A 14154-nucleotide genomic window follows, 5' to 3' on the forward strand; every position below is an offset into this window, starting at 1 on the left:
AGTCATATATATATCACTTTTATGATTAGCACTCTAATGAAGATGAAACTATTCTTGGAAAAACAATGAAACCAGAGGCAGAGAATAAATAACCACAAAATTCTGAATCTGATTTTCCTTAGGCCCTTCATATCCTATCCTGTCTCTTAGAATAAACATGTTCTGTTGCATGTCGGGGCTAGAAATGAAAGATTACAAGTTGATCAATACTGATCAATACTGTATTTGTTCATAGCAGTGCTCAGATCATGCTGTTTCCTAGTGGATACCATTTTTCTTCATTGAGTGGGACACTAGCAAGTTGGATGTTAATTGCCCCCACAAATACATCCTTGCTTTTCACAATTAACATTAAGACATGTCCTTGGAGTTCTGTGACTTCATCATAAACCACCTGGAAAGAGAAAAACATAATCAAATTTAAATAAATCTCTTTTCTGAACAGGGCTTTTCAAGACAAGTGTTTACCTGCTAGTGTCTTATACCTGAAATGGATAGGTTAATGTTTAAATCATTTACTTCTAGTGCTTATTCTACAAAGTGAAAGGTTTTACTAACGTAATGGAGCTTAATGACACACTATTTCCCTAGGAATCTTAGAAGTTACTGATTACAGTACCAAGTGTGCACCCTCTTAGGAAGACTATAAATTAAGAGGAAGAAATTTAAATACCCCTCACCTTTTAACTGTCCTTGAATTTATAATGCCACACTAGACCTTGAGCACTGTATTTCATTGTTGAAGGCTAATAATGAAAGAAAGCCCAATTTCTGTGTCCCCCTCTTACATTATTCAAATACAACATTTCTTCATGGAGGAAGCCACTCTATGGTGATTGAACCTACTAAAAACGGGCTTACTTTAACCATGAAAATACATGTTCATTCAGTGAAGTTTAAAGCAGAAGGACAAAAGGAAGAAAAACCATTTTCTCCCATTGGAATAACTGAAGTTGTCATTGATGTTCTTCTGTTCTGTTTTTTTTTTTTTAAGGATATGACCTGCAATTATGCTGTCTCCAGTTTATTTCTCTTTATGTCTAGTAGGAAAAAAACTGCTAGTATCCAGGAAATAAGTTACAGGCATTGCCATGAGGGGCCTGTGGTGTTGAAAAGACTTTGAAAGCACACCAGTGCCAAGACATTAGTTACCCATCAGGAAAGGCAGAGAGGGTTGAGAGGAAGGCGGACATGGTTGCCAGGGAAACGTCTGACACACATTCAGAAAAGGGTTTCATGTGCTGATAGAAACTTGCTTGCTTCTTACAGTTAGACAGAGATTCTCTATATGCAAAATACAAGAGAGCTTTGATAATTTCATGGCTAGGCGGAATTAACAACTCACTTTGGGGTGGGGGTTTGGCAGAATGGCTAAGAAGCTGCTTGGAATGCCCGCATCCAGTGTTGTGGTGCCTACGTTGGCTCTCGGTTCTAGCTCCCTGCTCGCGTGCACCCTGGTTGGTCATGGTGGAGGTTCATGGACTTGGATTCTTGCTTGCACTTGGAAGATAGATGCAGATCCTGGCATTGGCCTAGCCCAGGCTTGGGCCCTTCCTGGCTATTATGAGCATTTGGGGGAATAAATCAATGATGGGAGATTCCCGTCTTGCTGCCCTTCACATTAAACAACAACTATTAAAAGCTGAGTTTATCTTAGGGCAGAAATGTCTTTTGAACAAGCTATGTAGATCTAAATTTCCTGGAAGATGAATATTAAGGATGATTCTTTAAAGAAGCGAGGTTCACTTGAGTGTGAAGCCTTCTAGGTAGGTTGGGAGATGCCTTCAGTGTCTGTGTGCGATTAATGCCCCTAATAATGCCATTAGGTTACCAGTGAAGTGCAGGACAAAGTCAATCTGCTAGCAGCTCTGATGAATGATTTCCTTCAACTCGACAGATAGTAGCCCTTGTTTTGGTTGTTCATTCTAGTTACTTTGTTCCATGGACTGCTGCTGGCTACCTCTTCTAGAATTTTACTTTGCAGCCCAATTTTTGTCTTCTAGTTTTCTAGGAATAGGCATTTAAATTAACAACATTTTATCAGTTCTTCAGGGACAAGAAAGGACTACCCTACAAAATATCAAAATCCAAGTACTAGAATTCAAATTCTTTAACTAAAACATGATACCACCCCTCCCCGCCTCCTCCAATACTGTCTGGAGATCTTACAGCTGGTCTTGCTTTCTCTATGGTGGTTTTTATAAGCTGTGAGAAATATCCTCATTTTCTTCCCACAAAAACAGAAAGATTGTCAAAACATCGCTCTACATAAAGTAGAAAAAGATAACCAAGCATTGGGTCTTCGGAGTAGTGTCTGGTGTAAATACACGGTCAGTTTGATTAGTAAGCTCTAAAAATGTACAGGTAAATATTCTGTAATATAGAATATAAATTTCTTGTACTTTGTGGATATAATTCAAATATTAATATGCTAATCTCCCTTCCCTCCCTAAACTGCCACCTCTTCCCTCTTAGTATTTTTGCAAAATCACTCTTGAAGCAAGCTAGTTAATATCTTCATGTATATAACTAACATTCTGCATTGTTAGGGGGCAGAAATAAATGATTACAGATATAAGCTGGAGTACACAAAGCCAGGCATTCATCAAGCAGTAATAAAATTCCAGTTGAAAAAGGCCCATCACATATACAAAATGAAGAGCTATTTTTGTTTTGGAATTTAGCATTAGTTGATGGGTAATGATTGGAGAATGGAGTCAACCAGGTATTTAGCAAGCTGTAAAAGATTCAGGAAGTACCTTTGGAATTAGTTGCATTACAGGTCAAAATACAAATGTTTGACTTCCAAAGTTTGTATTACTTAATGAATTTCTTCCCACTGCATGTTCTTGAGTTATCCTGTTAAAAGTGCTGAAGTTTCATAATCTAATCATTACATGTCATAGATGATCTATATCTATTGTAATTACTACACTGGATGTAATTGTTTTTATTTAGTGGGCATTTTGATTAGTGAATAATAGCGAACTACACAACTGATTATATCCTGTGACTAAGTGGTTTTTACTTGTATTCTGCCTTTACATAAGTGGAACATAGGAGGAACCACTAATTTAACCTCACTTTGATAGTTCATCTCTATGGGTAAGAACTAAGTCATCACTACCTTCCAACAAACAGAAGTTTTGGGTTTGGGATGATATGAAACAGGGTGAAAGGTAATTAGCAAAAATGAAATCTACCCACAAGCATTCACTATACATTATTGGACACATGGGTCTTGCAAATAATTCTCAATTGTGCTTTCATGATTGCAAAGGGAGAACGAGGTGGAAATTGAGCTGCATCCATTTCTGGTGAGTGTTTTCTACTAGCCAGAATAGAACTTGGTCAGAAGTGAGGCCCTGTACCACGGCTTAGTACAGTGGGGATGAATATGGCTCTTGAGTTGGAGATATGGGTTTTAAGTCCAGTTGGAGACCTCAGTGTATTTACAAATGGAGTCATGTATCTCATGAGGACACACTATGCAAAATGCATCATTAGGTAACCATGATACAGTGTACTTACAATCTAAAACGGCGATTAGAATTGTGATTGTTCTTTTTACCTCTCAAAAGAGGTAAAAAGGAGTTCAAACAGAAGGGGAGCATTCACTGCCATTCACTGTTCATTCCTCAAATGCCCACAACAGCTAACTGGGCTAGGGTTAAAGTCAAGAGCTGGAGAACTGATTGAGGTCTCCTGGTGAGCAGCAGGAACACAACCATTGAGTGATCACTGCTACCTCTTGATCTGCACTAACAGGAAGCTGGGACTCAAGCCCATGTCCTATGATCTCCCAGGACTTCTGTTCATGTATCACTGACATGGTTATGTTGTCCATCATAATTAAACTTTCCGTGTTCTACGACAAGCAAATAACTTGTCAGTGAGAACATCAATTGCTTATTGATAATATTGTGTGGGGAATGTTCAACTGGCTTATAAAAGTGTGCCTAACATATATGACCTCTTAATTCCATTTTTCTTCAACCTTTCTGAAATAACCCCCAACTTCTGAGTCTGTTAATCACCGCATACTCTGCAAGACACCAGAAGGCATGGAGAACTCCTTTTGTCCTTTGTAGTGATTGATCCCTTCTGAAAGGATGATATCTAAGTGGAGGCTTTTTAAGAGTGTAGTTCTCTTCTAGGACAGAAATCCTGTATTTCTAATGAATTCCTTTATAGATAATGGTAAAGAGCTCAGGATAGCGGAGTGGAGACGGCAGTGACTATGGAGTCAGAATTCCAGCTGTTTCTTTAAGCTGTTACTGCACTTACTGGGCATCTTCACCCCCACCCTCTGCTCCTGTTGAACTCGTCTTGCCTGCCACTGGGATTTGTGTATGAAATGGGGTTGAAGGGAGACTGCTGGCAAAGCCCGTTGGGACTCACTCTGGGGAGCATCAAATAGACAAGCTTGGCCCTAAATCAAAATCTTAGAATTGGAAGGGCAGGGCCTCTGCTACTAGGCTACATGCCTGACCCAGCTTCTCATGTTAGGGCTTAAGGGAAGAGACCTACGAATAATAAAAGATGAAAAGTACCATTTTCATGAGAAGCTGTGTCAGGCATTGGTATGCACTGCAACACCCCCTTTGCATTTTCCTAAGATTTATGTAAGAAGGGGAACCAGGTCACCCTCTCCCACTTCACAGTGCGTTACATGACTTTGGCATGAGAAATCCCAGCTGTGGCAAGATGCGTGCTGTGGTCTTAAGTGAGGGAAGTGGAAGCAGGGCAGGGGAGCGGGGGGGACAACTGAAACGGAGTCAATGCCGGGTGACGGGACACTGGGCTCTCTGATAACCACTAGGCTTCTGACTGAGAGCATCTTGTGACACATTGTCGAGGATGTGCGGAAATGATCCGGGGTTTGCCATGGAGATGAGGTTGATAATTTATCAATTGAGGACAACAGAAAAATCGCTTAAAATGACAGTGCTTTTGTTCCATTCACTGTAACTATTCTGTATGTATTAATGCATCACAGAGCACAATGGGAGAAAAACTAAAGCATTCAGCCTTTTCCCCTTCCCCTTACCTCTGTCATTCTTGGTAATACTTGACTGTCCTGATGACTTCTGTTAAAATAGTCATTTATGCATGGACTGCTTCAAATTTATGCTGGTTTGGATTATGCACATGTGAGAGTTGGCTCTGCAATGAACCCTTGGTTGTGAAGTAATTTTGAAGTTGCCTGAATGGTGTGTATTTGTGCTGCAAGCACAGAGTGTTAGTGATTTCTTTTAAAACTTGGGATAGCTTGAGGCCTGGAACTCAACCCAGGTATCCTGTGTGGGTGTCATGGATTCAAGTACTTGGGCCAACCCCTGTTGCCTCCAGGGTGTGCGTGAGTAGGAAGCTGGAATCAGAAGTAAAGCCTTCACTTGCTTCTAGGTACTTGATGGGGAGTGTGGGCATGCTAAGTGAAATCTGAACATCCCAAATCTGCTCCTAGTTAATTTTGAAAGACACTCATGACAGATGAGTAAATATTTAATAGAGAAACAGAAGACAGAAGGCAGCCTAAGAGCCAGTGACAAGCAGTGAGAGAGGGAGGAATTGATGGATTTTTAGACAGATGGCTGCATAAGCAGAACTGGCAAAATCTGCTGGTTAATTCATCATGTGAGTGGCAGATGAGTCCATCTCAAGAAAAGGAAACTAATACATTGAATGAGGTCTAGAAGAGATGGGAAAAGATGGAATCAAGAAAATGAATGAGGTTTGGTGGAGATTGTGCAACAGATTAAGCTTTCACTTGTACCTCCCACAATCCATATCCCAGTGTCTGTTTTGGGTTCCAACTACTCAGAGTCCCATCCAGATTTCTACAGATGTGCACTCTAGGAAGCACCAAATAATTGCTCAAGCATTTGCATTCCCTAGCACCCACATGAAAAACCTGGATGAAGTTCCTGGCTCCTGGCTCCTGGCTTCAGCTTGACCCACCTTGACTGCTGTGGGCCTTTTGGAAGAGAACCAGAAAATTAAAGATCTTGGTCTCTACCAGTCTTTCTGCCTTTGAAATAATTTGTTAAAAGAATAAATGTAGGGGTTTTCTTTAAAAACTAGAGGATTGAATATTCAAGTAATGCAAGTAACTACCAATTAGCACACGCAAAGTTTAATTTTATGCTGGTGATTGCTCAGGGTAGTTCTGTATTTTTACAGTTTTCCAAAGGAATTTTTCAGATTTACTATACTACACAGGGCAGCCAAAGATGGAATTATTAGGTAAGACAAATCAAAAGGAATAAAGTTAAAGTAAGATGAAGTCAAGGATAATGTCAATTGCACAGAAAGCCTTTGGCTCTGGCTGGGGATTTGCCACCTTTAGAAAATTGGTTCATAGGAACTCTGACAGCGGGATCTGTATCTTCAGTTCCCACGGCATCTAGAACAGTGATTGGCATATCCTATTTTGGAAAACCTTTCCCTTAAGGGATAATGCTGAAAAATGGTCAAAGAAATACAAAATGACTGGACACATTGATGAATCATACTTACAATTTCATTGTAAGTGGGGTCAGTGCATTTTGGAACAGACTTTGTTTTTCTCTTGCGAACCTCACTGGGATATGGTAGCAGATAAAATTCAACATGCGCAGTGGGCACAGAGCCATCTGGGAGATGCTGCAATGGAAAATGGTTATAAATATTAATGTGTATTGCTATCAGAGGAAAACAAACATGACTACTAAACATCCAGAAGAAAGGCAGGATCAAGATTTATTATTGTTGCTATTCATCAGACAATAAGAACCAAATATGTCATTGCTAAAACATTAGACAAAACTACAATTACTTTTTTCTTTTAATGACCTATCAGGAGGAGAGAGGGAAACACAATCTCCTTCACCTAGTCTCTGCCCAACTGCCTGCAATGGCCAGTAAGATGCCAGGCCAGAGTCAGGAGCCAGAAACTCAGTCTAGGTCTTCTATGTTCCCTTGTGCCTGACAATCACTCCAATATGTGAGCCAATACAACTGCCCCAGGGTTTGCAGTAACAGGACGCAAATCATCTGGATCAAGAAATGAAATGTGCCAGGCAGGCATCCTAACTGCTAGGCTAGAGGCTTGCTGCTCAGACTCCTATTTCTAGGATTCTATTAGGCTGCACTGTGATGGCTCAATTGGCCAACCATCCCCTTGCAAGCTCCAGGATCCCATATTGGTGCCAGTTCGTGTCCTGACTACTCCACTTGACATCAGCTCCCTGTGACAGCCTGGGAGCAGTGGGAGATGACCCAAGTTCTTGGGCCTTGGCACCTGTGTGGGAAGACCTGGAAAGAGGCTCATGGCTTCAGATTTGGTTCAGGTCCAGCTATTTCAATCATTTGGAAAGTGAATTGGTGGATGTAAAGGTCATCACCAGAGAGGGAGAGAGATTTTCCTACAAAAATCTTTTTAAAAAATGGAAGTATACTAACAACCTTACATTGTAATACAGTATATACATCACCCTAAAATATAGTGGATAATGCTTGTAAAAATGTTCCATGGAAGCCTAGCCATTGCTCAGGAGCCAAAAGTGCGAAATCAAGAAAATGACCTCTAGACCTTAGGCTGTTAGGAGACCCCCACCCAACACACACACCTTTCTCATCTTTCCTTCAGCTCTGTTTTGGTTAATTCAGCTTTTGAAGAATGAGTCTACTCTGTCAACCGTTTGGACAACAGCACCTTGGAAGTAGCAGATTCTACCTTTCCAATCTGAGTCAAATGGAGAGAGAATGATGGCAACAATCTAACTAGTCTGTATAATTTCTTAAATTTAGAAGCCAAGCTTGAATGAGATACTTATTACCTGCATTTTAGCTATTAAATTCAAAATTTTGCACAAGTGAATCTGAGTGATCTAAAGTGCTAATATTCACATGGTAATAGCTGGCAATAACGACAACTGCACTTACCTTAATTTCATTTTTGTTATTCAAAATCCTTCAAAGCAGGAATGTGTAAGAGAAATTCAGTTCTACATCATGTGGAAGTTATACACTGAAGAGATTATTAGTATCAGTTAGAATACACCTGGACATGCCCATATGTCAACATGCTAACACTGAGTGCTATGGTTTGGAAACCTTATTTTTATTGAAAATAGAGATCGCAAGCAAGCCAGAGACCTCATCTGCTGGCTTGCTTGCCAGATGTCTGCAACTATTAGGGCTGGGCCAGGCCTAAGCCAAGACCCCAGTATTCCATATTAACCTGCCATGTGATTTACAGGCCACCAGGGAATTGAGCCATCTTCCTACTGTGGGGACATACATTAATAGGAAGCTGCATCAGTAGAGGAGGAGCAGGTGCTTGAACCCAGATATCCTGATGTGGAATGCTGGTGTTCCAACAGTTTAACTACTTGCAAACACATACTCTTAGTTCCTTCTAAAGTAGTAATAAAGGTTTCCTGATGATGGTTTACTCCACCAGGGGAGGCACTGAAATCTATCCAGTATGTGGTGGTGTCTTCAATGACATAGCAGAAAATGTTGCTACTAGAATGTGAGAGAGGACTCTGCTTGGGAGTAGGATGAAACTACAGAAGTTATGTTGCTGTTATATCTGCTGTGAGGCCTGGGGGGTATTGTCTAATCCTCTGTATGCTTCACTTGATGATTAAATCATGTTTCTGAAAATGGGCTTTCTGATTGCAAATCTGAGCCCCTAGCTGGTCCACTATGTTGCTTTAGGCAGATGGGATGTTTAATTTTGCATGTCAGCTTGACTGTATAAATACCCATCTAGACATTTGTGGAGTGTTGAGTAAGGATGGGATGTGGGTCAAACTCATGATCTAAAAACTTGTACAAGTGCCCTAAAGCAGATGCGTATCTCTGGTATCTATATGGCTAAGATTTGCTTGAAGTGCAAAGCAATTACATATTCTGCCCTTTGGGGACATTGATTGAGAAAGGATGGGGTCCTGTAAATTTGGAATACGAATTTGGGGAAGACTCTGATAAATTGGGGCCATAAAGCTCCCAGATTGAGTCTCCTTCATTTGTGAAAGAGGCCTCTTTACCTTCAGAGGTATCCGTCTTCTTCAGTCTGCAGGATTAGCCCTGCACTGCTGAGATGATAATAAATGACTTCCTCTGTGGTAGTTGTCCTGCATGACAATTCTCGTTGTCTTCAGCACCCACCTTTCAGCCTTTGCTTCTAGATCTATACTTAGATTCCAACAAGTCCTGAAGTTGTGGTTCAGCAAGTAGCTGAAGAGGAGGTGTACCACACTCAAAGTTCTTGTTGACTTTTCTTCTAGTTTAATCAAGAATTGCAGCCAGAAATGTTGATGATTGTATGGGAATCGATAGTAAGTATGTGAGATGATGGTGGGGAGCATACGCAGTTACTGTGGTTGAATTTTCTTACTTGAATTTACATCATAGGCATGTAGCATTTTGGAGCAAGATGTTGTCTTTATAGCCAGATAATGATTCTACTTGAAAGAAAAATAGTTATTGGCCTGTGCTACTAAACCTTTCTAGAGATGGGATAGGGAACCATAGATCAAATTTTTATGTGGTCTAAGTTCTTCTCTGGTTATCTGATGCACCAATCAGCAAAGCTGGAAAGGAATGGTGCATACATAACCATGCCAGGTAGCCCCTGATCACACAGAAAGTCACATGGAGAAGCAACCCAAATGTTCTTAGTTCCCATGTTTGCAACAGTGACTTTTTAAAAAAAATTATTGAAAAGACAGATTTACGAACAGAGAAATCTTCCATCCACTGGCTCACTCCTGAAATAGCTTCAGATCAGCTCCAGGCATTATAGCTAGGAGCCTCTTCTGGGTCTCCCATACTGGTGCAGGGTTCCAAGGCTTTAGGCCACCTATTACTACTTCCCAGGCTATAAGCAGGGAACTGCAAGGGAAGTGGAGCAGATGGGACCTGAACCGGCACCCATATGGTATCCTAGCACTTGGAGAGTGAGAATTGAGCCATGGCACTGGGCACCACAACATTGCCTTTTTAGTTGCAGCCAACACGGTATTTAAGGTTTCATGCAAAGTTATTTGGCTTACAGATAAAGAGACGACTGACTGCTGGTTGACAGATGACATTTCACACTACCAAAATGTGGCAGTGCTGTACTGAAACCCTGGAGGCCCCTCTCTGTATCGGAAATGCACTGGTGAACAGAAGCCCTCCATTGGGTGGAACTTAAAAGCAGTGCATTTGCTTGATCATGTGGCTTGGAAGGATAAATGATAGATGTATGCTTGTATACCAGTGCATGGGTTGGGACCCATGTACTGCTGAAGGTCAGTAACTTGGAAGGAATGGCAATTTTAGGAAGCTGAATGAAGGCAGAGCTCTGTGAATGGGTAAAAATAGTGCAGGTGCTTGCGTTCCAGGTGAAGGCTCAACAAAGGATAACCTCACAGCAGAGGTGGATAAGGTGGCCCATTCTGTGACTCAACAACCTCTTTTCCCAGACAACCTTTGCCATTACCCAAAGGGGCCATGAGTGGAGTGGCCACAGTGGCGATCACCAAGCCAGTCTGGTTATAGCTGCTGAAGAATGTTCGATTCCGCTAACAGTGGAATCTCCAAGATGGCACCATGTTCTGCAAAAGGGTGGTAGGTTGATGATGCCAGAAAGCTTCCATCATCAGAGGGGCAGTGTTTTGTTCTTCCTGGAATAGAACTCTGAATATAGGTCTGCCTTCTCTGCATGCAGTATTTGTCTGAACTGTCAGTCTCCATAACCCTGAGTGAATTCCTCATAAGTCTCCTGTACTTACATAGCACATCTTTATCTCTCCAACTATGCTTTAATTATTGTCTTTCTCAGGTGAACCTTAATGCAGCTGGTATCTAACTTTTCAGCAGCTTAATTTCCCCTTCTGTAAAATAAGGGTAAAGATAATGTCTGTTTCATGGTATTTTAAAGATTAGATAAAATGGTGTAATGTGAGGACGGTGCTTGGGAGTATGGTAATAAATGGTATTCTATTTTTGTTTCCCATGAATTAAACATGAAAATACTATAGGCACTGATTGGACAAGATATCCCCAATGCATCATGACATTTATGTGGAACAAGGTTTTTTTCAACATAGCACTGTTGACATTTGGGAGCAGATAATTCTTTAATTCTTTGTTGCAAGGGACTGCACTGTTATTGTTATAATAGCACTTCTGGCTACTACCTACAAGGTCCTGGAAGCACCCTCCTCCAAGCTGTGACAAACAAAAATGTCTCTAGACTTTGCTAAATGTTAGTGGGGGAAGAATTGATCCCAACCGAAAACCACTGACACAAATGACTCCCAAATGAGAATCTTCATTTGATCCACTGGGATCCCTGCCTAGTGATCTGTGAATACCTTATTTTCAAGGTTTTCTTACATATTCTCAGTAAACTTTAACCAAAAATCTTATCACCCCAAAGTGATTTTTCTAGTTCAGTAAAATTCTGCTGAGAAAAGCAGTAACATTATTCATCTACCTTGTCCTTAATTTTCAGATTGAAGCAGGTGGAAAGACTAAGCTCTCCCCTCTTCTCATTGCAGTTCATCAGCCATCACAAATCTTGATTCCTTGACTTACTGTAAATGTTAATGACTTTCAGTCTTCCTGCTTCTCACCTTGACCTGCATTCATTGTATGCATCCCTGGTATACTTGACTTTTCTGCTTAGCTGGTTGGAGCTGGTCACTTCATTTCTCAAGCTATTCAAAGATTCCACACTGTCGGGAGAACAGATTCTAAACAACAGGAGAGCATACTTTGTCCATCAGCCTCCACCAAGTATTTAGTGACACTTGATGTTTGGGGCTTCTACTTCTAAACTGGTGTCCTTGACAAAGTCCTTGAATATCCTGGCGTTGTTAGAATGATGGAACAGCACAGGTTTCAACTGAAGTTAGGGGTGCATTAGATAGGAGCAGCAGGCTTAGTTTGCTCTTTAATGACTTTAAATGCAGACATTGATTTTTACAAAAAATTTTGCCCATTCTCTGATGTAGCGGTTTTAACCTTTCTCTTCTTAACTGGCATCATATCCTGTTCCTTAAAGATCTCAAATTACTTAATAAAAGAAATCACTATGTGTTTCATCAATACCTCTCATTTTATACTTTGCTTTTACATTTATATAAATTAAGTTTTAACTTAGAGTGTTTAGGAGCCAATGCTATGGTATAGTGGCTTAAGCCAGAGCCTGCACTGCTGGTATCCCACTTGGGTGCTGCTTTGTGTACGAATATCCTACTGCTTATCCAGCTCCGGGTTAATGGCCTAGAAAAAGCAGGAGAAAATCCAGTGTTTAGGCCCCTGCATTCAAAGCTCCTGGCTTCGGCATTGCCCAGCCTGGGTCATTATCGCAATTTGGAAAGTGAACCAGCAGATGGAGGGCCTCTCTCTACTTCTGTCTAACCCAGCCTTTCAAATAAACACTTACAGGGAAAAAAATTAAAATTGTGACCTCTACTTTGTTGAAATGTCTCATCCTGGGATTTTTATTTGGATGCATTTTAGATCATCTTATAAACTGAACAGTGACCTGAAGATCATAAGACCTACAGATCAACTTTCAGTCTACCCTTCGGTTTAAAATCAAAAATCTATAGAGGAACTTTCTAGAATTCCAACCAATATTTCTACTATGCTTAGGAGCAAATACGAAGTTGAACCTAATATTTTGCTGTTTGTGCTAACTCTGAATTCTATACTAGACTTGCTGTTCAAAATGAAAACATCTAAAATTATAAACCTTTACCTATTTGAAAAAGTTACTGGGGTGGAGGTACGTAGGGGGAGAAAGAACAAGTGAGTAAGAGTGCATTCCTAAACAGTTAAAACATCTGTGATTACGCTGTTGCAAAGCCAGGGACCCAGAGCTCCATCTGGGTCTCCCACATGGAAGGCAGTGACTGATCTACTGTCTTGTCTTCTAAAGCATATTAGTAGGGAGCTAGATCAGAAATGGAAAAATAAGAATTCAAACAGGTGCTTATATGAGATTGTCACTTCAGGCACTAGTTTACATTGTGGAGAAACAATGAGGCCGCTTAATGGTTTTTATGTGTATCATATTCCTTATGAAGCAGGAAATGCATTAAAGGAACATCTACATTTTATTCCATATTTCCTCCGTCCAAATCTTCCCCTGCTTAAATCACTGGGCTTTGCTCCAACAGTCATTTTCCTAGTCTCAGCCCCAGCTACTTTACTCTAAGCAGTTCATGATTCTGAATCTGCAATTAGAATTTTTAAATCCTTACTTGAAATTGAACATAGCCCTGCTGGCGTGATGTCTTTTACAGAAAATTTCTCTGTTGCGGTGCTTGGTGGGTAATGCATACTAAATAGTTACTGAATGACTGAGTCATTTATAATATCTAGGTTTTTGAAAGTACTTATCTGAATCACTTTATAATACAGTTTACCAATTAAGGTTTCGTTCTGAAAATTTTATCTTAGTAATTTTTCTTGTTACAATATTTTATTGTACTACCAAGCAATCAAAGGTCTATTATATTGTGAAGAGGATAAATCTTGAGAGAGACATGGTTTGTCACAGGCGTTTACAGCAAGTACCTTACCATGTAAAGACCCAGGGATGACAGATTCTCCTTGCACATCAATCTGGGTTTAGCAGCTGGTCAGAAGTAATCATGCCAGGGTCAGCTTAGTATCTCTGATACTTATAATCTACTTCCAACACAATGATCTTATCCTGTGGTCCAGATCCTATTAGATGCTTGTATGCTTACTGTCCCTCTATACTCTCATTGCTGGGGACTCTATAGGATGCTCACTTATGTTCAGTCCCAGAATGAATTCTTTATCACCCTCCTTTTCACTTTGGCCTGTACTCTTACTGTCACATTGCCCTGTCTTTTCCTGCTGGAATGTATCCCACCTCCTGCCTAGATTCCTCCCCTCTTCTTTGGAAATCAGCTAGCCAATGAGCCTGTCAGGTTATGTAAATCTGTTTCTTAGAATGGTGCCCATAGATGGAGAGCTGTGAGCCAGGTTATGTTTTTGTGTTCTAGTCTGTTTGCTCTTTCAATTCTTGCAAGCTTTCCAACTGGGGAATACCTAATGAGGATCTATGATGCAGACAGGAGACTGGATCTACATTAGAAACAAATGTTCCCCACAAGAGTCGATATATCTCCA

General features: G+C 40.6%; 1 protein-coding gene across 2 annotated transcripts in view; it reads right to left on the reverse strand.

Moving 5' to 3' along the window:
* Window positions 1–241: 241 nt before the first annotated feature.
* PIK3C2G (phosphatidylinositol-4-phosphate 3-kinase catalytic subunit type 2 gamma) overlaps window positions 242–14154 on the reverse strand; it is a 265595-nt gene continuing 251682 nt past the window's right edge. For both annotated transcript variants that reach the window (XM_058655883.1, XM_058655882.1), the window contains 2 exons: window positions 6520–6645; window positions 242–394 (listed from right to left, as the gene is read on the reverse strand). In XM_058655883.1, coding sequence (XP_058511866.1) covers window positions 242–394; window positions 6520–6645 — 279 coding nt within the window. The remainder of the gene's footprint in view (window positions 395–6519; window positions 6646–14154) is intronic.

Source organism: Ochotona princeps, chromosome 27, assembly GCF_030435755.1.
Source record: "Ochotona princeps isolate mOchPri1 chromosome 27, mOchPri1.hap1, whole genome shotgun sequence".
NCBI lineage: Eukaryota > Metazoa > Chordata > Mammalia > Lagomorpha > Ochotonidae > Ochotona > Ochotona princeps.